Source organism: Phalacrocorax carbo, chromosome 5 (genome assembly GCF_963921805.1).
Source record: "Phalacrocorax carbo chromosome 5, bPhaCar2.1, whole genome shotgun sequence".
NCBI classification, from domain to species: domain Eukaryota; kingdom Metazoa; phylum Chordata; class Aves; order Suliformes; family Phalacrocoracidae; genus Phalacrocorax; species Phalacrocorax carbo.
Window position 1 is genome coordinate 66,610,673 of NC_087517.1, and position 26,203 is coordinate 66,636,875.

At 40.1% G+C, this 26,203-nt stretch overlaps 1 protein-coding gene across 2 annotated transcripts in view; it reads right to left on the bottom strand.

Annotated features, from left to right (window-relative positions):
• Window positions 1–26,203, bottom strand: part of NELL1 (neural EGFL like 1) — a 304,980-nt gene that overhangs the window by 62,575 nt on the left and 216,202 nt on the right. For both annotated transcript variants that reach the window (XM_064452862.1, XM_064452861.1), the window contains exon 15: window positions 7,013–7,108. In XM_064452862.1, coding sequence (XP_064308932.1) covers window positions 7,013–7,108 — 96 coding nt within the window. The remainder of the gene's footprint in view (window positions 1–7,012; window positions 7,109–26,203) is intronic.

Below are 26,203 nucleotides of genomic sequence, written 5' to 3' on the forward strand. Positions count from 1 at the left end.
TTTCTCATGTAGAACTTGAATGAATCAATCGCTAAATTCTGAGGCACTGAAGAGCCATGTTGCTCTCAATTGGTTCTATGAAAACTATGGTTATTAGTCTTTGCCACATCAAAAAGTCAATATAAAGTTAATATAAATTCATTCAGTTCACCCCATACGGCTACAAGGACCACTCACTCTTATTTCAAGACAATTGCTAACAGCTTTTTAAGAGACTGTACGCAGGTGACCACCCAACACTTTGGCAGGGTCCCTGAATGGCATAATTTTGTTTGGAGTTTCTCCTCCTCTTAATTATTTCTTTATCACTGGAGGTCTAGGTGAGTCATCTATCTCCTAAATTTTCCAGCACTTTTCCTTCCCTTCCAAAGCACTTACTATCATTTTCTTTTCAGATTTTTCATTGCCTACTTTTCAGCAAGAAAGACACAGTGAGGGAGTCAAATCTACTGCTCCATTACAAAGGAAGATGCAAAGCCACTGACTTCTTGAAGTCACATCCATTTCTTTCTTTAAATATCACATGTATTTTCATTTCACTATGAAGGAATAATAAAACATAGCAGCTTTCTTCATAAACTGTATAGTAAGTTCTACAGCGGGTCTTCGCAAGGTATTAATCCAATAACATCCAGAACAGGAACTGGGACAAAAGAAAGATGGCATGCCAAGACACTGTCTAAAGGTATTTATGTTTAAGCCAAGAGAATAGAGATTTTAGAATCTGGGTTCAGATCTTACGTGCACTATAAAGTTTGATCAACAGAAATTACCTCTTGATTACATTGCTCTATATGTATCTAAATGCAAATTAAACGCCACCTAGCTAAATCTTGTCTTTCTCTTGTATAGATAAAACTGCATCCTTCAATAATAGCTGACATGTCCAGCTGGCACATAGACACTGGTCGGGGTGAATGAAGGGGAATTTGAGTGGAAAAATTTGACTTGAAGGAACCTAGAACAGCAAGCGTAATTCCAGCCAGGATAAGCAATATAATACTATCCGTTTTCTAAGTGCAAGGTTTGGGGGCCAAAGGCGGGGAGGTGAGGGTGGGGAAACCCCAGCCATTTTCTGTGACTCTAAAAACAACCCGAACAACTATGTCCCTCACAAAGTCAGAAGGCTATGAAAACACAAACAAGAAAGCATTAGAATGTTAGAACCATTTGTTAGCCGGCGTGTCAAGATATCACCTCAGCTAACATAAAAGATGAATATAGCAGATATTCCTTTCATTTCAAACCAACAAAAATATATAGATCCAATTGATTGTAAGAAATAAAGTATACAGCAACATCAAAATATCCCCTGAAAGAAGAAAATAAAAAAAGAGAAAACACACAAACAAACAAGAACAACAAAAAAACCCCACAACAAACCCAGTGTCTGCTTAGTGTTTTTCCTGGCTTCTGAAACTAAACTTTTACAGTATATGAGACAGTGTCAGCACTACAAAAACGAGTCCAGTCTTCTCATGCTATGGTCAGCTGCGGGAATTAATGGTGTTCTTGGTCTGGGAGATTTCACCTTCCTTTGGCTTGGCAGTGTGAGATGGTACAACTTTTTTCTTCCACTGAGAGTTATTTGTTGATTTGCAGACAGATGTCCCCTTGATCCTCAGAGACTGCCTTAACCAGATTTTTCTAGTAGATATTCTTTGATCTATTCCCTGATACCTTTACAAATGACAGCTTTGTTTCTTCTATCACATTAAGATATCACCCCTTGCCATTTTGCAATGAGCACCACTGGGGCAAACGCTGTAAACAGCTTGGCAGCAAATGGAGCAGGGTAACCTCAGCCACCTGGAGCATCTGCCTTCTCTGGATCTGTCACACCCTCAGGAGTGTCATATCAACCACAACCACCGCTTTCTGTAATAAGCTAAGCATCATTCACTTCACACCTCCCATCTTGTACAATACTGGCTTTGCCTCACCTTGAAATGAAAGGCTTTAGAAAGAATCTCATGCAAAGCCTTGTGCCCACAGCTGCACAGCTGGTTTGTTTCCCAAAATAAACCTTGCTTCTTATTTTACAAAAGATCTTAGGTAGAGAGAGGTAAGGAGTTTTGACATTTAGCTTGCCCTACTCAGTGAAAAATCTCGTTCTCTGCTTTGCTTCGGTATTTGTTTGCTTATTTTTTTAAACTGGGTTCCTCAACTGAAATGTCTTTGATAGCTACACACCTGAAGATTGATCCAGCTCAGGAATCGAAGAAATAGCACACAGAAATACAATTCTCACATTTTTTTCTATCTCCAGGGTCCAAAGGAATACTGACTGTAGGGAGTCTTACCCAGAGGACTGCAGAAGACAGTACCTTCCAGAAGAAGCAATTTAAGAGACAAGTACATGAAGTATGAAACTTCTTAGACAACAATTCCAGATACTGCTAACTGTCATGAAACAAATCAGCTAAAGGCCTCATTTTCATGACGTATATGTGACATATTCACTTTCGAGTACAAGCATAGCAATATTTCATTGCTCACCTGTGAAATCTATGACTGCACTGAAGAATACATATGCAACTAATGCAATACTGCAAGCGTTGAATTTTTTCCCCCCTCCTATTCACAATATAATTATTGGGATTCAAAGAACATTTCTCAGCCATGGTACATACTGAAAAATGACCTCTCGCGCCAACATCAGCCAATGTTTTTGTACACACAGCCCAAAACAACACAAAGAAATAACCCCAGTAATCATCGCATCCTGATGCTTCACTGCCGTGTCTTACCCTTGCTTGTGACCGTTTACAATCAGCAGGCGGTTCTTTGACAGCATTCTATCATTCTGTGAGAAAACTATTCTCCTGTGCTTTACAAAGACTGTAAATACACACGTAGCTACCACAAAAATAGTTACCTCTCTGAGCTCCAGCCTACACAACATCCTTCTAATCTACCTGAATCATATTCCCCATTCATTGTTTACCGGCTCTGACAGTAGCTTTCATGAGCCAGGGGAGCAAAGATGTGGTGCATTTGTTTTGAATCCCTTTTGGAGGCGACGCCCCACCGCTGCCAGAAGCCCTCCTACAGCTTTTGGAAAAGTACTGCCCTTCCCTTGACTTACCCCTAGCTGGGAACCCCCTGCATCAAAGCCTTCTGCTGTTTCCTGCTCATTGCCCAAAGTTATCATTTGTACAGACAGATATCAACTCCCTCAGCTGAAACTTCTGCCACCGCTGGTGACCATCCCAGAGCTGTATAGAAGTCGGTATGCACTTCTTAGGCCCACGTACAAGACTCTACCACATGCAGGTAGGTGTTCAAGGAGTGCCTGCAATTTCTAGGTGCTCAATCATCTGTTTACTCTTGTCTTCATATAGTAGCTTGTCTTGCTTATCTCATCCTCACCATTTCATCAGTGGCAGTAGTGACTAGCATTCCACAAATACAGAGTAACGGCGAACACTGCCTACCAAACCATCATTAAAACTCCAGTAACCTTTGGGTCGTCCACAGAGAGAGAAAAGCAGCTCAAGGAACGATGGCGCGTTTTGGGGGACTTTTGGGGGGTTTTTTTTGTGTGTGTGTTTTGGTTTTTTTGGGTTTTTTTTTCTTAACGTTGCAAAAATGTGAGATGGAGAAATCATCACCGGATGGAAAATCAGGGCGCCTGGGTCCATGCTGCCAACAACTCTCTGAGAGCACTGTGTTTGCGTTCATCTCTACACAGCAAAATGTCTCTTGGAAGCCTTTAACAGGGATCCCTGACAAGGATGCACCTGGGCTTAAGCCAACAGGGTTACGTACAGTTAAAGAGTCTTATTTCCAGCTCAGCCACCAGGCACGTACACGCTGGAACCATACAGCAATATCAGCAACAATTCTAACAATAACTTTCTAGCACAGGTATCACAACTGTGTTAAATCTGATCACAAATGGTAACGATCACAATAATCACCGATTTCAGCTCTGGTAAGCTAAATGCAAAACTAACAAAATAATTATTAGAAGACACAATCAGATCCTATAGATCTGTTTTTCTTGATCTGAAATAGAAAACAACAAAAATTCTGTAAGAAGCATCAAGCACGTACTTAAAGAAACAGCATTATAAAGAATGGGTGGAAAGAGGAATTACCTGGTACAAGTATCTGTGGATATCAACTTGATATCAAAAAGAAAAGGCAGCCCCAGAACTGTTATGATGGTTCCTCATTTCAGGCAAAGCAACTGCCAAGAGGTAGTAGTTCTTAGCAGCGTGTTGAATTATGTATTTGTACATAAGCCTTACATATGTATTTTAATTTCACCTGAGTAAATTACCAGCATAAATCCAACCCTTCTCAAATATCTCTGAATTTTTAATTAACCTAATATCATGATTTCAACCAGGCAGTCAGAAATGATGAGTAACATATGATTCATATTCAGAAGTAAATGCACCTGCTTTTCAACAGCAGTTCTAATTACTGGTTCATTTTACCCTTTACATGATGTTGAAGCCAATTTGGGTCATACTGTTTTTAGCCAGTGACGAGTCCTTTCAGCTGAGAAATAATGTATAAGGAATTGCTGCGTTGTCAGTTTGAAGGACATTTTTAAATGCACCATGGCGAATAGAACACATTGCCAAAACACATCATTTAACTTCTGATATGCATCAGTTCACCACGAGCTTCCATCGGACAAGATTTTACCAGGAACATTTAAGCTTTGATTTAAAGGTAACATCCCACCATTTCACCATCTTCGATCTATGTCATAATGATTGAGGGAGCACTACCATATGTTAAATATAACTAAGTGCTTATTTCTAACATTGCAGACCGCAGGAAGAAACAAACAAACATGGCTTTTGAATACCTTAGATGTCCTCTAAAAACATTGCAGCAAACGCCAGTGACGCTATGAGGGAAGTCTTTACTGAACTGCCTCCTCTTCCTGAGAGCACTATGTCTTCGAGGAGCAGGCAGGGAAGCAGGGAAGCCTGCTTCAAAGGTGGTTCATCACCCTTCTACTCTGAACATTCATTTTTTCCAGGACATGCACCTTCAGATGGCTGAAGCTTTTCTCACACAGATCTGATACTTAGCCACGGAAATACGCGTATGACATAAGGGATATCTGCTGAAGTTTTCAAACCCTCTAACACAACTGAAATGTGGCAACTTCTCATATGCCAAGCCCTATTCATTCTCACATCAGTTTGCACAGCAAATTTCTCAAAGTTACCATCATCAGCTTGACTTGTAACATACTGGTAAATCCTGTATGTCTTCAAAGAAAAAAATAAAATTCCTTCTGCTTCAAGATTTTACACACAGAAGCTAGCTCCTTCTGAAATCTACCTCTAAATTTCTTGATATAATGAGAGTACCATGCCTGCCATGTTTCCTTTACTTGGTGTGCTAACTCATCTCTTAGATCAAAACAATACAGAAGACATGAAAAACATAGGAGCCAACAATGGTTGTGTCATCCATTCATCAATTTTAAGCCATCTCTTGAACAATTTAAAGCCTCTGTGTTCTAGTTATGAGAGTCCCTTTACAGCTATAAGAAAAAAGATAGTTTGAAGATTCATGGGTGGAAGAAATATAGGCAGTCGAGCTAAAAGCCGGCCTAAAGCCACAGGCTCCCTGAGTCGGTGGGGCACCTTTGGGCACACATAGAACCCGCTTCTGGTATCCCTCTGAATGCACTGCTCCCTCTGAACAACAGATGTTTTAAAAAGGAATGATCAAACTATACATGGAAGAGGATAACTAGCAGGATTAGAGGCTGGGGAGCTACGGTAGGTGGGGCTCTAAGGCAGGTACTTGTTGTGTTACTCCATGCGTACTGCCGGTACTTATTGCTCAGTGTCAGGAGGCTTGAGAGAGGATCTCTCTTTAAAACAAATAAACCAAAGAGTACAGGCAAAAATAAAAAAAAGCAGTACTTTAATTCAAGATTATATGAAAATATTAACATCCTAGTTCATTCCCAAAGAATTAGAAACAATGCTGACAACTAGAAACTATGGGATTTTAGTACATAGTGATTTGAGTACATCCATAAAAAGCTTTAGCAGTTTTCAGAAGCTACCCGAAGCAGATTTGTTGACAAGTGGGTTTAAATTACTCTGTATTATAATAGACCAGCCACGTATTAAACAGACACTGCTACACGCGAATTACTGAACAATCTCTGGGTAACAAGTGGTTCCAGTGGTTTAACTTAACAGTTATTTCTTGAGTTTCCTTTTTTTTTTCTTTCTTAAAAAACCCTCACCAATTATAGTCTCATCCATACTAGTATCATGCAACCTGCTTTAACAACCTACTTTATTTCCACCACTAAAGGCAAGAGCAAAGCGTTTATTAATAAACACGCAATGCAAAAAACCTCTAGCATTGGGTTATTTAACAGAAACACAAGCTTAATAAATACAGACCAAAATAAAATCCCGAACTGCTGTATTAAGAATCTACTAGGAGTCCTCCATGGAATTCTGTAAGATCCCTTTCTTCTCATCTAAGGTAAACAAGGAACCAGATCCTTGTGAAATGAACAGGAAGGTAGGCCTACTAGGCTTCCAGAAGCAAATCTTGAAAAGGAAAAAAATCTGGGAAAAAGCAGAATCAAATCATCACCAGTGAGTTATATTAGTAGGCTGTGATTCTTGGGAAATTGGTGGCCTCAGTGAAAAGCAAGCATCCAAATGCTGGTCTAATTTGCACAACAAATTCACAAAAAGCAGAAGGTGACCTTGAGTTTGCACCGCAGAAGATAGGCGGGGTAAATGTTTTTATATTTGCTGTCCCCTCTAATTAACTAGAAGTGTCCACTGGAAACAAAAGCAGATACATCCCTGATTGTCTGTAACTTTCCAATCCTTAATTTGAGACTAGCATTCAGTTAGGTAAAGGCAGCTCTGGAACAGTCATATCCTCAATGAAGAGAGAACATCAAGCAGAATGAACAAATGGAAAGTAATTATTTCTTAATTCAGCTTATCGTATTTCTCATTACTGAAGAAGAAGGGGTGTTTCAGTAATGCTTTACCTTTCTCGCAATGACTTCCCGTGAATCCAGAAGGGCAGACACATTTGTTAGGGGCTACACAAGTTCCACCATATCTGCACCCCTCTTCACAGAATGCTGAAAAATAAAAAGGAATATGTGGGCACTATTTAATCTTTTTTAAAAAAAAATGTTATACATTTTCAAGACACTAAGAAAAACATCTAAATTCAAAGCAATTAGCACCATTGAACATAGTAAAATTCACTCCATCTGCAAACACAAAGAGAAGTAAAGCACTTAAATGATACGAGGAAAAATTTCAGATTACACCGTAGGCAAACCACCTCACCAATAAAAGATTAATAACCATCTGGAAGAAGAAGAGAGGGAAAAATGCAATGTGCAGTTTTAATGGGGCTGATCTTCTTTCAATTATACCCAATATAAGTATTACAACACTCTGGCGATCCACAGAAAGCAGGCTGGTCAGATTGGTGTTAACTACTTTGTTTCTCACTTCTATCAAATACACTTTACTGAAATGCCTGTAACCACATAATATTTTCCCATTTTTAAGTGTAAAGTACATTTTGTGGAAGCAAAAAAATGAAATGGGGCGAGGCTCGTGACTGAAAACAGAGGAGGAGGATCAGCCACAAGCTAATGCCTCTTACTGAGGTGTGATTCATGACAGAGCGACACAGAAGTACTTGAGAAGTGCTTTTGTCCAATAACTAGGATCTGAAACTGATGCTGGATCTCGCCTGCATTCCTGCACCGAGCACTGTTGGTGGTCCTCTCACTTACAGCAGGTTTAACAGGAAGCCCACTAACTGGGCAAGAAGCATGCTTGCAGTGTAACAGTATTCTTCTTCCTTTCTGTTCGTTGTCTGCATATAAGGAGGGGAACTGAGGTAAGAGGAGGAAAGGAAACAGCAAGCATCAGGACATGATCCGTTTGCACTGCTAACTCGAGTAACGCTTCTGCTAAGGCTAAGATCAGGCCCTACCCACCACATCCTCCCCACCCTCTCCTAGGTATTTATTGAACTTCACAAGTTGCTCTGTGGGTTTGACTGCACTTATGAGGGAAGTTACAATTAATATTTAAACAGCAGCTCTCTGCAACTAAGCTAATAACAGAATGGCAAAGTGTTTCCTGCAAGCTAAAATCACAGATGGAGTATTGGCAAAGAGATGTTACAAATGCTACGAAAAGGCTTAAAGTGCTAGATAACAGAAGAAATGTTTAAGATTTATTTTCCAATGCACTAAAAAAAGAAAATAAAGTGAATAAAGCACTAATCATTAAAAAGAATCTTTGGCAATTGTTAACCAACTTAGAGGCAAAAAAGCACATCATCATATCTCTTGACTGAATTGATAGACAGAACTGCCTTACTCTAAATATGTAATAAAGCATGCCATACTGTTTTATGGAGGATAACACAGGGAGAAGAATGCTAGTGTCATTTACAGAAGATGGTGGTAGAACATCGTAAGTGCTCCTGCGACTGGCGCAAGGCAGTGCTGTGGAGAAAGCATGGTTCTTGCCCAGTAACACTTCCCGCTCATCGATGCACACACTCCATATGGGAGTCTGCGGAAATATAGCTGTTTTGAAATCAGTTGATTTCTACTGTATAGGAAAGAGAGAAATATAGCCCAAGAGTAGAATTTTGTGATTTTTTTGCATGTAAATATTTGTAGAAAAGTATAACTGTGCAGAAAGCTGAATGTACCAGTATGAAATACAGCTGGAAAATATATGGAAAACGTGATGAAAGGATGTTTGCTCATTTCTAGCCTCAGCATTCTTGGAGAAGTTGCAAGTTAAATTCTTCATCTGCATTTTTTTCTGGTTTGAAATCGAGAGTAAGCAGAGACATTCGTGAAGTAGTAATACATTTCTGCATGACAAAAAAAAGAACTAGAATTTGTGGCAGAGCAGATATAAAGGGCAAAAAAAAGCTAATAGTTCATCCACAGTATATGCCACGCTGCACCGGGAAAGAACTACACGGGAGTCTTAAAATAAAAGTCATCATAAAGGGCATAAAAAGAAAACGTTTATTGTCTATAAGAATCACGCGTGCCCACTGAAAGTTGTTAGAGCTGATAGGGATAGGTAGGTAAGAGGGCTTGTTAGAGTTCCCTTGCCCTTTCTTTGCCACCACAATTGGTGCTACCAACTTATTAATGTAAAATGTGTGCTTCTCACAATAATAAATCCTGCTCCTAGGACTGCTCAGTAAGGCGGTGTTTTCTTCTGATCTCTTTTAAGATTACTAACAGAGGAAGGCGTATGAGACAGGGCTGGTCATGTAAAGATTCTCCCATTGGTGCAAAAACTGTTATGTCAGTGCAGCAGCCAGGCCTCGACACCTACAGGCACAGCCAAGCATCCTATTCACGTCTGGGAGAGAAAGACTGGGGTGCCTGCCATGGGTCAAAACTCTATCTTTCTGTTCCTGCCTACATATCCCTATCAAAACATGCCTCTTGTATGTGTATCCAAAAGTGCTAGCACTTACTTGTTGAGCATTTTGAAATTCCCGTCCTTTAGGTGTCACATCTTAGCAACTTTAAAAAGCCCAATATCGGCAGAGGGACACCCTGAGGAATTGATGTACTACAGGTTCCTGTAAGAAGGGACTCTGTACCGCCCAGCGCATGAGGACTCACCCAGCTGCTAACCTTGTTATATGGATGTCAGAGGGAGGACGGAGTTGGGGAAGAAGCTGGGCAATGGCTGCAGAAGAAAAAAATTCAACTCTCCTTTTCAATTTTTGCAAAAGGTAAAAAGTCCTCTGCAATACAGTAACTGTGCTTCTCTCTGTTGCTCAGGCTTTGGTGGATTTTGGGGGTGGTGGTTCAGTCTCATGTTTTTATGCAAGAAAAGAATACCCCAAGGAAGAGTGCCAGAATTATCCTGCTGTTCCCCAGATGGCTTTTCTACAAACCCTCCAATTCCTGCATTGCAGGCTTGCAGGAAGTGGGAACGTCAAAGTCGCAAATTTGAGAATGCAGTTACAAAATCGAAATGTTTGTCTAAAGGCAACTTTCCTTAACGGCTAGAAAAAGAGCTCACAGTAATATCTGCAGTTCTGGTAGCGCTACTCTGAATTTTAAGAATGCTCAATACCTCTAATAATAGGGACTCGGTTTCAATTGCTAGCAATTTTACCAAACTTCACTTATTTCAACTATTTTCTCTAATAGTCCTGCCTCTGGCTGAAGCCTCTTAGAACATTTTATCAAAATTCATTCATTTCCAACAATGAGTTTTTTCCTTTACACCCTTAGCAGAAGAGATTAATTAAGGAAAATCTTTACATCACTTCTGTACCTATGCCTTACGGACGAGAGGACCCAACAGGGAGTAGCTCAGTGACTGAGTAGTAAATCAAACTGGAGTGCCCATGCCCTCATGAAACTACCTGCTTTGGTACTTATGCTTTATTATATGTCTTTGGGGCTGCGGGACCTAGACTTCCACTGTGGTTTAGACACTTCAAAATGAAAACCCCATTTGAGGAGAGGATGAGGACCCACCAGTACCACAGAACTAGCAGTTATATTATCTTGATTGCAGACTTCCTCCTACTCAAAGAAAGTTAACACAAGAAAGATAAATCGTGGCTGGATTGTATTTTGCTAATGTATTCCCATAAATAGATCCTGTCTCTGAAACTATTTGCAGGCTGGCAACCTTGTTAAAAAGCAGAATGGTTACTGAATTTGCAATAAAGGTTTTATCAGGAAAATTAAGTGAAGTTGCCATTAGGATAAAGTCTACAAGGGTAAAATTCCATCGTTAAGAGTCTTATTCAGTATTCTGTATGATAAAAGAAACAGAACCTATTGATTTCAGGAGCCTTCTGCCAAAGCGAACTGATCTCTAATGCTAACAGATTTCTTCCTCTTAAATAAAAGCCTTTATCATACAAAGACCTTTCCTAAATAGACATAATTTCTCTGCAGAGGAGTTTTATTTTTGGTGTATGTCCTCCTTGATGATGGATCTGTAGAGAACAGAAACAGCCAAAATTATAGATCTGCTTGATACGTCATTCTTGTGATAATGCTGGAGGGACAGGGAAGTCTCACTGCGGAGCTCCACAAAGAGCAGCATGAAAGTACCCGCAAACTTGACACCATGCTCCTGGACATGCACCAGCTGTGTTCCCACTGCCTACGTATTTATGGGGTACAGCTTCTTTTCCCCGGCCCAGTTAAACAGAGTTACCTCCTCTCCCAGTAAGGCTATTATGGACATCCCCAGGAGGGAAAAGAAGTAGTTAGCGGAGCTACAGCCTCTTTGAGTGCAAGGTGTGGAATCTGTCTGGCATTTTTGTAAATGCCTTTTGTTCTTCCCTAGACCTAGGCTGTAATGCACAAGAGAGCCAGCGCGAGGGAGACATGCCAACAGTAGCTTCCAATATTGTGTACTGTCTGTTACTGAAAATTGTTGTCCCTTTTCAGCCCCTCTGCTTACAAGACTCAAGGAAAGCTGGACAGTTTGGGTTCCAGCCTCCTTTTCTACAGAGCTGAAGGAATTGCCTTGATTATTCTATTTTTTTGTGTGGTATTACAGTACAATACTTCACTGTGCTGCTATAGGAAAGCAGGCGCTGCAGCATAGAACCCTCATGTCGAGCAAATACCTCTTACTTCCAAGTGCAATACAGTAGTTATTATCAAATGAAATAAAAATATATTTACATATATAAAAATATTTTTAAAGACTAACACAAAAGAATATCCTACAAATTCAAAGGAATGCTACTTGACTATGAAGAGATACAAAAGTCACCTTCCCAAATAAATCAGATATATATTAAATATTATTTCTTGAGGTACACAAATATTAACTTTTCTATAAAGCTGTAATAAAACACCATAATTTTAACATTGCATTTGCATTTTATAAGTTTTCATATACTGAGATATGTTTAACCTTATAATAGGCCAATTTCTCGATGTTGCCCTGGTACAGCATAATCCCCATTTTTACGGCCGAATAGATCACCCACAGCAGTGTTATCATAGGCATATAAAATGATCAACTGTAATGGAAACATAGCCATAATACACTGCACTCCCTTTTTTCCCCTTTGTCCTACGTGTCCATTACTTTTGAAAAATGAAAACTCGAAATAGAAGCACTTCGTTTGTTTAGGGTTCGTCATCTTCCATGAGAAAATGAGCAAATCCTCCAAATCTGGGAATCTGAGCTCACAAGCAACCGATTAGAATCCTATCAAGTGGATAATCCCTGCTTTCTCTTCATCTCAACACCACCAACAAGTAACAAACACCCATGTTTTAAGAACACCTGTACAATTTGTTTACTACACAGCTGACCCCCTCAATACGACAGCACAAAGAGATCGAAAATGTTCAAAGGTGAGTGCCTTAGCAGTGGGTACTTTTGGCTTCTTCCACTGCTTTTCTCTCCCTTGTCATGTTCCCTGATTCTTCTTTAGTCAAGAAAAAAAAAAACCAAACACACCACAATAGTGTTGAAGAACAATAGATCCATTAGTACCAAAAGGAACACCACTGCAGGAAAAGATTAAATGTCCTACAGCTTGCATAAGAGGAAAGACTATAGCAATACCAAAAATGCAAACTCCTGCTCCCCATATCACAGGGAAGAGCAGCTCTTAATTAAAGAAAGCAAATTGTTTTCTCAGCAGCGTATACCATATGCATTTATATGGGCTAAAACCACACCCACTCCTCTATTACATTAGGTTTATCAGAGATAACGCCAACCGCTAGCTTGTTTCCATAAGCAAGCTACTCAATGGCTTGTCAAGACAACTGCAGTGCAGGGCAGCCATTAGCCTAGTTTGCAGTGGCAACTGAATGCAGCTCGAGGTGAGCCCATGCCTTTCAGCGAGCATATAAGATAGCAGCTTCTATTGCGTAGTAACGACATCGTAACCTGCAGCTTTTCTGCATTGTTGGCCCAGAGTACTAGGTGCTCGCATTCATCCCAAAGCAGCTGGTAGCCGGCCTCATATGCATGCATCAGCTTCAGTGGATGTTAAATACCTACGGCAAGGGGCATAAATTGTACTTTATGGTGAAATACAGCAGCGGGTATACTACCAGTGCTGCCCTAGATTTAAATCTACAGCAGTTTTATAGAAGACTAGAATTCAAAGGGACTTCAACCTGACACCTTTACTTGCTCAAAGATTACATGCTGGCGCAGGGAGCTAGGGAAAAAGAAAAAAGGTGGGCAAATCCATCCTTTACTGGTGCTCACCGCAGGCGCTTTGCTCTACGTTGTGTTCCATACCCGAAAAGCAAACCACAGCTCCTCCTGGTCACTGCCTTGGCAAGCACCGTCCTCTCTTGACATTGTCTTTGTTCACCTTGTAAATCAGCAGGGGTCTGGGACTGCTACGCCAGGCAGCATCAGAAAGTCATACTAGCTTCTCTTGTACTTTTGAAATGCGTTTTCATTGATTTATTTTCAACCGGCTGGTCAGTAAAACGACCATGAAGCCCACTGGTATTTAGCCAGAGTCACACATCAAGTGATAACAGGGACACTCGGGAAAGGCAAGGAAGGGGTCAGGCACAGACTGCCTGGGTAAACAAAAATGTGCAGCTTTGGGAAAGAGATGGGCTAGCAGAACTATACAAGCAATTTGATAATCAATTGATGGAAAGACCACAATTTCATTAGCTGATTGAATTTACTTGGCCAAGACCGCAGTTGATAGCAATCCAACTATGTAAGCCAAATACCAGAATAATGAGATGATACCAGTTGCTGAGGAAGCAAGGAGAAAGCACACAAACAAATTAAGGGAGCAGCAGAGGTTCCGCTCTTTCTCCCCGTACTCGAGTGTGACACTACCATCTATAAAAGTACAAAACTCTTCTTGGTTCAGCGAACTACATCCATTGGGCACAGGGCGCGACTTATTTAGCACAAAGTCTGCCAAATGCCAGTGGAGTCCTTTTACAGCTGGCTGGAGTCAGAGAAGGACAAATCTGGCAGGAACGAACTTTGGGCAAAAAAACTATCCTTGAAAATTTTCATCCTATGTGCAGGAGCAGGAAGGGGAGTGCAGGTCAGCCTGGAGACTGGGATGCAAACACATCTGAGACCGGAAGACAAATCCTTAGCTGGGCAGTTCATCACTTCTGTGAGTGGCTTCCAACCTAATTTATGCTTCAGATTTTACGTGTGGTATGCGTCAAGTGTGGTAGTTCACTTCAGGAAGAGTCTATAAATCTCCGGTCTTCTAACAGCTGATTGCAAAGTTATTATTCCTGATATATATTTCTAGGGATTTTGCGTATGAGAGGTACTTTACAAACATAATTAGCATAATGGCTGCCTGGGGTAGTCAAAATTCCAAATCCTGGTAGTACAGAACTACTACTAGAGCTAAGTCTGAACAAAGACAGAATGAACTCAACAATTAAGGTTTGGAGGTGGGGTATTTTCAAAGCACTCGGAAAAGCACAAGAGAATTCTTTCACATTTGGGAGGCAAGGCACAGTGGGAGTAAAGAAGGAAAAAGGGCAAAACAGAAGAACACCTGGAAGGGTTATAAAAAGTAACGAATACATTGGGCAGAAACTAAGTCAAAGATACCGGACACAGGCTTACGTACATACTTTGTGTGAGCTTGTGTGTGTGTGTATGTATTTACATATTATATAGTATTTATCGAAGCGGTGAACTAATATCCTGGAGTTTGTCACTAGGCTATTTTAGCTGATGTAGCAGTGAATCTTTTCAAGTACCCGGTGGTCTGTCACACAGCCCTTGCAAAATTAAGATTAAGGTGAATTTGGAAGGCTGAGCATCTCTCTCAGAAGGCACTGAACTCTTAACAGCGGGCCCTTTCTCTTTGCTGCTGTATGACGTTAAATTCTCTTGGTGCTTGGTGTTTTGCTTGACTGATGTGCAATCAAGTTGTGGCCGTTTGTACTCGAGAAGCAGGCTGTTCATCTGGGTGCTTTCAGGGTGGGCTCAAGTGCTGTTCGGCTGGAGACGCTGGATTTTTTGAAAAATGAAATACCGTCTTCTTAAAATTAGCACAATGAATCACAGTGATAAATACTAATAATTTCCTTTGTATTACCCCAATAATGGAACTTACTTTTCAACGTGTAAATTATCCACCTTGATTAATACATTTTTACCTAAAATCTTTTCTAATGAACAAAAAAGCTATATTTTTTAAATTAATTCAGAAGGCATACTTTATTGGTAAAAAGACACATATGAAACACAGATGTCAAGCTTATTTTATGGCTCTGAGGACAGATACGTGACAATTTTCTAAAATGTATATGAAAAAGATCAATAGAAGCAGTAAGAGACAAAAGTAATATAATGAAATTTGTCCCGTGATATATTACACTTTTGAAAGCATCTCACATCCCCAGATGATTCTGTGCTAAATAAATATTCTTGTTGCCATTTTAGTGCCCTGCTTCCTCAAGGCTACACTCTTCAATATTTTTAGTGCACCATTTTAAGTCAGCTGCAGCTGTCTGTCTAGTAACCTAATACCAAGCATGACAAGATAGGGCAGAACACTTCTTCCACAAACCAACTGAACATCATCTTTCAAAATTCAAGTCAACAGTTAAAACTGTGAAACCAAACCAAAATTTACTTTGAGAAATGACATGACTTATCATATTATTGGATTTTTTTCTTTGCACCACATCAATGTGGTTGTTATATTCTTTTTTTTAAACAAATGGGTATAGAATAATTTATATTGACAAACATATCCCAAATTATAATTTTGTGGATTTTAAAGTGCAGTGGCATTATCAAAACAGATCAGACAGAACAACACTCCACTAAAACTGCAATCATTACAAAGCAAAAAAGAGAGGATGTGAAACTTCTGACCTCCCTCCACTTTGGCTGTGATACTGTGGCTCACAGTTTCTTTAGAAATCAGTTATGCTTAATCAATCTTAATTTAAGGATAAAGAAGCATGTTTCAGAAGCACAATAGAAGCGTTTTGCCCTTGCCTGATCTATTATCACAACTCTAGAAAGACCTTGATTCAACTCCCATTGAACTCATTGAAAAAAAAACCACTGAATTCAATAAGCAGTGGATGCAATCTCAGGTCTGTTTGACCTTAGTACAGTAAATGGAGCATTCAGACAACATAAAAATAGTCCTCTAGCTGTGCGTGTTTCATAGTTCTCTGATTTTAGCTTTCCAGTCCATACAAACGCACCCCAGACACATTCAGCACAGAACTAGCTGGATTCTACCCTAATGTAACAGGATACAGTCTTAAAGTCACTCTTCTTGCTTTACCCTGTAGCACTGACAGGTGCCTTCACCAATAAAACACAAGTCCATTTACCTGTAAGAAACACTCTGTCTCAGTGTGAAAAATTTACTCTATATTGCTTAATGAAAAGCTACCTAGCTTCCTCAAATAATCATATGTTATTAAAAGCACTGGAACACTGAATAAGTTGTAACAATAATATGTCTAACATGTCACTAAAACACCATTTTATGGTAATTCTCTGTATGAGGAACAGCACCTTTTGAAATTGTAAAGCAACTTTAGAAAGCATTTTTAGTTGTGGCTGGAAGCGAGCACGTTGCTTGGGTGCAATCATAGCCTCTAGAGTGTTACAGCCAGTAGTATTATTTCGAAGGTTGCTATTATCTTATTGCAAGCGTAACAATTGGAACCGAAAACAAATACTGTTTTGATAGCTGCACAAAATCTGCAACAGTAATTCAAGGAATTATTGATGGCATTTAGCTCTCGGAAGGTGACATTATGTGGAGGGAGAAGAAGAAAATACGAAATAAAATGGCAATGGGCTTTTCTGGCCTGGACCAAGGATGTATAAGGACAAATAACTTATAAAGACATTTGGAGACCTTAAGCAGTGTATCTTTAAACAAGCACACTAAAATTTAGGTGTTCTCTCTCACTGTCTTAATATTATACTTTTGGTAATGCTGCAAGTAACAGCTAGAGTGGTATCTCTGAAAACAATTTCTAATGGGTTTTTGCATTGTCTTTTAAACCTCACTCATTCCACCAAGACGCTCCACCCAAAATAAAATGCCTTTTTCAAAGCACAATTGCATTCTATTGACCAACGCCAGAAGGATGGGAATTGTCAGTTCCAGAGATCAGAGTCCTCTGATTACACAACAGGAAGGACTTGAGTACCTGAAGCATTCAGAGCTCATCCACAATACCCATCCAGCCTTTACTCTTTATCAAGAAAGATGCCATGTTAGATAAAGACGTTTCCCCATTAAGGAACAGAATTAAGAGTTAATCTCATTTTACAGAATTGAGTTTACCTTGCAGTCTCTAACAGATAAAGGTTTGAATTCACTACAGACACTGCCAAGTAGGCAATCAAGAGATGAAAAGCCCTGTATCCCATCAGCAACACCCCAGGGCATTCCATCTCATTCAAATCAAGGTTATATATAGTGAAAAGAAAGAATAACAAAGAAAACAATGAAGTGGGGGTTGGAGTGGTGTGGGAAGGGAGATTCAAACGCACTGCTAAAACATACTGCACTAAACAGTGGATTCTCTTAGGTCTGGATAAATTTTACACCCTTGTACGCTTCTTCTGACCTTGGCATTCGTTGGACTAAAAAGATAATACAAATAACTATTAATAGGGTGTAATTAATCTCAGTGCTTATCTGCATTTTAAATCACAACGTTTTTCAGCTGCAAAAATATCACCACAAAAGCAGTTATCTAAAAAAAAAAAAGTAGATTTTCAGCAATTTTTAAAATTTTCCCAGCAGCATCTCAACATCTGGATTTACCTAAAATAATCTCACCACATCAGTTTTACCCTGAAGTACAAGGCTCGTCCAGAAGAAAAGAGAATAAACTTAAATATTTTGACTTCTCTGAGAGAGCCACCAGATATATCAACAGGGAAAAAAGAAACACTGCAAAGTGATATTGTTCTCACCGTACACAGACATTTCAGGCTAAAGGCAGAGACTGCTTTTGCTCAAGCTGGCATGACAGCAGGTGTGATGTGCATCACCATCAGCCTTACGATCATCATAATACGTTGCTTTTACATAAATCCTTTCATCTCAAGCTTTTACACATTATGAACAATTAAGCCTTACAACCCCCCAGTGAGGAAGACGCATTAAGAACCTGAACCTGCCAGGCACTTTTTCAGAACAGACTTAACTACAGAAATATAATTTAATAAAGTACACGTTTAACAAGTAAGAGCAGAAAAGCAAATATAATCTTCGTGTGTGTAATCTTTGGCTGAGCCAAGAGCATTTTAGAAACCCAAGGGGCCACATTCTGTGCTAGTGTCAATTAGTAAATCTATATCCATTTACACAGTGACTAAGAATTTGCCCCCTAGAGTCTTAAGCTACACGACCCTAAGGAGTACACCTCTGTCACAATTTGTAAGACCATACTGCTGACTTGTGTCCTTGCGTATACACGTAATCGCACAAACGTTTTAGCTATTGTCTAGAAAGTATGCACAACATTGCCACCTGTTCCCTCTCTCCGCTGTTTCTCTATAAAGAACTCACTGGGCTGTAACAGGTGGAGGAATGGTAAAGGGAAAGGAAGATGAAATATAGGTCCTCAGCTGCTTCTCACAGAGCAACGCCACCGTGGTCACAAATCTAACTTCAACGATGCTGCGGCAGCGCGCTCTGTATTTTGCCGTATGAGCCCCACCACAACGTCATGTGCTTCAGGAAATCAAAGTAACGAGAAAATCTCTGCAACTGGCTTGAGCGCGCCTTGAAGGTGCCGGAACCTTTCAAAAGTGCAGTACTTAAAGCTTGGTGTGCCTGGGCAAAATTTTCTTCCCTGTTGTGTGCAAAACGCCCCAGACAGCGTTTGTTTGCCTCACATCCTGATAGCAGCGCTTCAGTTGCGCGACAGAGCGTACGCCGTATAGATTTTTTTAGTACTCTGGATTCATTTAGAATTATAAGGTTCGACATAAATGTGAAATAGCCTTCTTATGCGTTAGTCTGCTAACAGTACACAGTATATTCTTAACGTAGAAAAAATAAAGCACCATAAATGGCAGCCGTAATCCTTCCATCAAGTACAGTGTGTGTTCCCAATGGAATATGTTTTCAAAACAGATTTCCAGTACCACCTTCTTATGATATCATTTTACAATGTTTAGTTTGCAAACTACAGGAATACTTGCTATATTGCTTGGCATTGCAACATTCAATTTTATGGTGCATAGAATGCATTTCTCTTAACAGATGTATCAGTTCCCCGAGATCATGACTAAACTGCTTTGTGCACATTAAATGCTGTGTGGGGAACTAGCAGAACTATGGTGTTAATTTTTGTTGTTTTAGCACACGCTTCTACTTGCTCATAACATCATGCTTCCCAGAATAACAACAAATAGCTTTGCCTGCTCTTAGCAGCTGTGATCACATGCGTACCATATATATTCTTACATACGCTTGGTGGTTATGCACAAGAAGTGTCCCAGCTACGCATCTCAAAGCACATAAGAATTAGTGTGCTTGTAGAGAAGAAATTACTAAAAAAGAAAAGACTAAATCATAATATTAAAAAATTTTCAACAAAATGAAATTCAGTCTTTGGCCTGGGAGTTGTTAGCTTCCTTCCCAAGCGTGGTTTAAACGTCCCACTTAATCATGGCCTGACAAAAAAAATTAAATTTTGCTCTATGATGGAAAATTTTAGAACAGAGAGAAGATAATTTATTGCAATATTCCCTGACTAAATTCTGGAAAAACCATGCGCATATGTTTCATAGTTCTTCAAGATGAATGGCTTTGGGGGTCTATCACAGCCACGCAGCAGTCGTGCCACTGCGCAGTCCCTGGCAGACATCATGCTAACAATAAGGCTTAAGCAGTGATCTAGAAGAAGACAAAGTCACAACTGTATGACCCGATTCGTGGAAATTCTTCCCTACATAAGCTGTGACATGAAATAAGGTAAGATTCACTTCATTATTAGCTTTTCCAGCTGCCTGCTGTGACTGGCTTCTGTGAAGGAAAGGGAGGTTGTTTTGAAAACAGTTACTCTTTCTGCACATGCATGTTTCTGTTCTCAGAATCCCTCATACTGCGGGCTTCTGCAGTCCCCTAACAGCAGCTCTGGCAGATGATGAGCTCCCAGCTTTACAAAACACGAGCAGTCTTAACCCCCTCACATCATGCCCTTCAGTGGAGCTTACTGGAGCTTCCATAGGCTTCACTAAAATCTTTGTTGTAAAAATAGTTTCAGAAAACGTACCCTTTGAATCTACAAGTACCACCTTAAAAGAACAAGCAAATGAGCTCCACAAAGCACGTGGTCTTTGAAACAAGTCACAAATAGGACGAGTGACTTCTGTGAGAATTAACTCATTTAAAATACTGGGGTTTGAGCATCAACAGACAACTACAGAGGAAATACGTGAAGATGAAAGGAAAATTATTAGGATTTATGCATTGCTGCAAAGGCATCTTCAAATATTTCAATACTGTGAGCAATCAGCATCTGGCCTAGAAAGGAAACTGCTCCAGGTCATGTTTATTGTATCTATCCAGTGTAAACGATGCTAAAGGAGAATGTACTTTGTGATGCAATGGGGCAATATTTTGGTCCTCGTGTCCGTATTAAAACATCACTCATCAGGTATGAGAAATATGACAATGCTACACCACGACCATTAAAATCATCATAGACATAATACACTGTCATATATGCTCTCATGTAGTACCTAGTCTTCATGTATCTCACTGGAAATCGGTGTACCCGAAGCATAATCCTAAACAACAGTTCGCTTAACACCAAAGCATATTACTCAAGCCAAGAACAAGGTATAGATGTGTAGCATGGAGATGTATATCAGAGACAACAGTTTTGTTTATTTTGAAGACAGTCGTGTTTCCAATTGCACATGTGCTAAGCTGAAAACAGACCTAGTAATGCCAGGTAGAAAATAAAATCAAAGCAGCAGCGCCACAAGTACTTAACTATTCTATTGCCTCACTAATACTAACTCCAGCAGAGTAAAGAAAGCTTTTGAAATCACTTCATCTCCATTCGAGTGAAAATAAAAGTCCTGAAATCTTCAACTTTGAATGTTCTCACACAATTGGCTGAGTATAGAAGCCATTTCTTTTTAAAGACACTTTTTGAGCCAAACAAGGTTTGAACTTTTTAAAAAATAAAAAGTATGGTTTCACTGAGCCGCAGTCAAGGGTCATCACTAATGTACATGGACAAAACAAGTCAAACAGCAGGGAAAAGATGCTCTCTGAAGAGCTTTGTGAAACTTCATGTGTTATAATGTTGCTGTTTTCTTTGTTTTTCCCCAAAAAATTCGCTGTAAAATGACTAGGTGTGTTCTACATGATGAATAAGACTGCACAGTAAAAAGAAATAAGTCTCTTAAAGTGTATATGTGGACTTGATGACCTTAAAGGTCTTTTCCTACCTAACTGATTCTATATAATCAGTCATTAATAGCAAACAAATATTACTGCTGCTGGGTAATATCAGAACAGTGCTGTCCGGTTGTTACATAAACAGAAAACTTGAAATAAAGAGACTTGAAATAAAAATATACACTGGGCAGAAAGCAAACTTCTGGTTAAAATGAGTATTATTCCTGAGCGTGCTGCAGCTGCCAGGTTAAGATTTCAAGAGCTGACGCATCGTTACGAAGCCAGAGTTCTGGTGGTCGCACAGGCACCAAACGGGCCTCAGGAAAGTAACGGAGAGCGGCGCCGAGCCTTTACAGAGGGACATCTCCAGCACAGGAGCACACGGCCTGATGGGCTTGTGGTTTCACTCGAGTCTGAAGTCATCTATTTATCCACAGAACAGCGTCAGCAACAGGGCAAGATGCCTCAGACCGCCATGCCTGTACCATACTGCCACAGACTGTTACATCTATCTAAAATAAACCTTTTAAAGCGTGGTGTATATGGCACATCAGCCAGCACAGTAATTCTCAAGCTCTAGGGGGCTGGCAGAACATCCAAAACTATAGGGTACGATAAAGACAGGGCATTTCTTACGGTGGAGTATCAGATACAAATATACTGGGATTTTGCCATTTCCATTAAAAAGCTCTGCTTTTTCAAGATCCACAGCCACAGTTACTTAATTGACAGGCATCAGGGCATTTAAATACACATTTAAGACTTCAAAAAGCTGAACAAAGATGCTTAAGGGAGAATTGATTTTTGTCATTTCCAAAAGAAGCATAAAGGAATAAAATATCAGTTAGATACTCAGGGGAATTCAGCCTAGGTCATTCCCCTATTGCTTTGTATTTTGATATCGTTCAATAAGTCAACAAATCCAGCATCACAATACAATTTTTACAGTGACTTATATCCACCTTTATCTGCATTGTGACACCGAGAAAGTGCTTCAGTGAAGCAGGGACGTTTCTCAGAGCTACGTATGAAGTTTGGTGAAGCAAATGAGATTACAAGACTCGCCATGTGCAAACTTTTAAGTAATCTGTCTCAAACTAAAAATGTTGTGACAGACCAGAAGTGAGATAAATAAACAAGTTATCCCAGGGGAACAATATGCACTCAAAACATCCAGGCAAAATGTGATACTGTTCACTCATGAAAAAGCAAAAGATCACAGTGCAATAAGACAACATAGCAACCTCTAAAATAATTTTGCAGCAAAGACAAATAGAGGCAGTTTCTCCTGGTTGAATCACCTTAATCATGTTCTCTGGCAGATAAAATTCACATACTGCACCTTGGTACTTCAGTCATGTGTATGTCCCAAACACAACCACAGCAAGCATTGCTTTACATTGGTAACTATAATTCAATGCTGCCAATACTCTTGAGAAGGCGGCAAGAACAGTTGCTATTAGGACCCGAAACTATACTAGATACACCCTATTGTATTTGAAAACTATTGCAATAAAATGAATGTCTTACCTTGGCTTTTTGTAGCAACCACTTCTCTAAAACAAAAATAAAACTCAAAAACTTAGAACAACTTTGACCCGCTTTTGTGATATCCAGCAGGTCACAGAGATCCAGTGAAGCTGAAACGGAACGCACCGGCATTTTGATTACGCGCCAGGTAAGATCGCACAGCGTGGGTGCGGAGCAGTTGCCTTCTCGGCTGTCCTAATCCCTGGGTATTTTAATCTCCAAGAAGAAAACGTGAAGAGGCTTATGGACAAAAGGAAAGTTGAATATGATCTCAACTGATTTATAACAGCATTGCCATCGCATCGGAAAGCCTTTCCAAATCCTTACAGTTTTGAAGAGGTCTTTCTTTTTCCTTTTATCTTTTTTGCTCAACGTTCTGTGGCTCTACCTCTATTATTATTAACTTGTGTGCATTCTTGTTCAGTGCAGTCTTTGTGAGAATATGCCTGGCGGGGCGGGGGGGGAATCCTGAAGCCAAGATGTTGCTAGACGAATTGGTGTGAGGAGTCATTAGAGTAAGAAAATAGATCCACTGGACAGTTACCCAACATGGAATTTCTGTTTCCACTTGGCCAGCCTCTGAGATTTGCCATTTGGACTAATCAGAGTCTTTGGAGGAACTCCAGATTCTTTAATACACTGAAAATACATCCTGTTGTTTCTCTAGTTTTAAATAGGCAGAGGCAAATAGTGCATTATCATCAAGTGCACTAATTGATCCAAATGCAGTGTAAACTAAATTAATGGGGCTGGAAATGCTGGAAAAATTAAACACAGAATTCTTAATAAAGCTGAAAATAGCTTAATAAAGCTGAAAATAGGATCCAAGCATCCTAAGGCATGTTTATTTCTGTTTAAATAGATGTCTTCCTGTAGACTGTTATCAGCTCAGCAGGAGCCTTACGAGAGAGGCATTTTTCTCATTCTGTGCATTTTAAGTTAGGTTTCTATGAAGTTCAGCCTGCCTGTAAAAGCTGCTGCCAATCTATAAAAACCATAACTGTGGCAAAGCAATGCTAATATCCTGAGCGCAAGCGAGCTGCAGTACTGAGCTGCAAATTCAATCTAAACCTTTATCTCGAAAATGGAAGTTTGCTGACCCATCTTCCAGATAGTGAGTTACTGCACGCGAAAGGAAGAACGCACCTAAAGGAACAAGAAGGAATCAATCCTCATGAGAAAGGTTTTCCTTTATATAAATGGACTGTGGAAGTCCTTGGCTGGCAGCAAGGCACTGATTCCACCTTTCTTCTCCGTCGCTGAAAAGGGGCCATCAGCATTGGCAGGTGTCACAACGGATGGGGCTGAATAGAGCTCTCCTTGGTAAGCACGCTCTAAGTGAGACAAGAGAGGACAAAGCACCCCAGACCCAAATGAGAAATGGCCAAGAGATGTCTTTGAATAGAATTTTGAATACAAGCTCTTGAGCTACTTCTGAAGAGAAGAAATGCCAGCTAGGCTTCAAGAGGAATGAGAATCTCCAGCAGGAAACTTGGAGCTTTGCCCTAACTCTGCGCAAGAGAAAGGATCGATCTATTGTATTTCTCTTTTCCAAAAGTTTCAGGAAGTAACAGAAAGCAGAAAGGAGCAGGGGAAGAAGAAAGCAAATGAAACAAAAAAAGTTGGGAGGCGTGAAAGCGTGTAGGAAGTGAGAAATCGAAAACACGCAAGAAAAACGGAGCACCCCTAAATGCTTTAAATCCGACTGACCGCCAGACACCAGGTAAATTGAATACTGGTGCCTACGCAGGAGTTCTGGCCACATCTTTTAGTATTTACATTTTACAAATCAAAGAGAAGTGCCTGCTGACTTTGAAAGGCAGAAGAATCCCAAACAGGGAATAACTAACCTGCAACAGATAAAACCGTACAGAAATTAAATGAAAAAGTCACTGCATCATTATGCATATGGTGCCCATAAGAATAAAACACGTCTGAAAGCAGGTTCCGTATTATCCCTAAAAGGTGACAAGAACAGGTATAAAACAGTAGTCCTGACTCTGTCTAAATTATAATTCTCAACTGTACAGATTATGAAAGGGTTTTACCTGTAAAATTAAGGGAAAATATACTGTCCCACTACTTCTAGCACTTAACAATTGATCATTCACTCTAGTGATTACGGCTCATCACAACATTTTGCAGCAAAGACGTTACATGCACACAAACTTCCTAAACTGTCAGTGCAGATGTGCTACAAGTAACTGAAAAGGAACATTCTGCAGGTCTGGTGAGAATAAGAAACATCAGCTCCAATGACTGAAACGCCAACGACTGCTCTCCCAAATAAGCATCTGAGCTGGCAGATCAGTCTAAGGCATAATGCTTCCGAGTCCAGAAGGCTACTGCATGCTGTTGTCTTCCCCATTTATGCCTCTGGCACATCCCCAACAGATACAGTACCGTTTAGTTACAGCTTGGCCTTTTGCACATTTAATGATGGCCACAGATGTAAGGGGTGGCGATTTGAGCAGTACAGTCCTGTAATAGAGCTAACATCCTATATTTCTAATACGCATCATAGCTTTTCCCCAAAGCCTACTGAAGCTTTGAGAAGGACAGGTATCACCGATGGACAAAAGTTAACCTGTAAATTAAGTTTCATGTGAGATATGAACAACAAAATATTTAAGCTGAAAGGAGAAAAGCTAAATATTGTCTACAGGAATTTACAGTCCATGTTATTCTCGCCTAGAAAAGATGAGAAAACAAAAAAAATCACCAGCCATTAGAGAAGAATCTTTAGTAGTGAGAAAAAAAGCTTGCACAGAAACCTGTTCGTTGACTTTTAAGGCCACGCCTGGACCAGCCTTGCCTGCCTGTGGAATAATCGCTGGAGGCGACTTAGAAATTAAACATGCTTTTAGAAAAGGTACAGCACTGAAGAAGCCGTCAGGATGAAATGCAGCTGATATGTGAGCAAACCATTCAATGAAAGTTCCCTAGTAACCTCAGATGTCAGCAATGCCAGGAGAATTTGGCGTACTGACTCTAAGAGAAGCTGTCTGGAGGGTGGGGCGGTGTGGAGGCATCATGGCCAGGATCTGTGATACATGGGAACTCAAGAAGGTACCATGGAGCTGGTGCACTGCATATTTGCCACCCTGGGCCAACAGTCCGTCATGCTTTTGACAAGATGCTGTGCTTTTGGTGAACTCTGCTCATTATAATATCATTGTAATAACAGAACACATCTCCATCCCAAAAGTTACCCGCCTCTAAGGTGCAACTACCCCTCCTCACCGGGCATGTGCTTGGAATT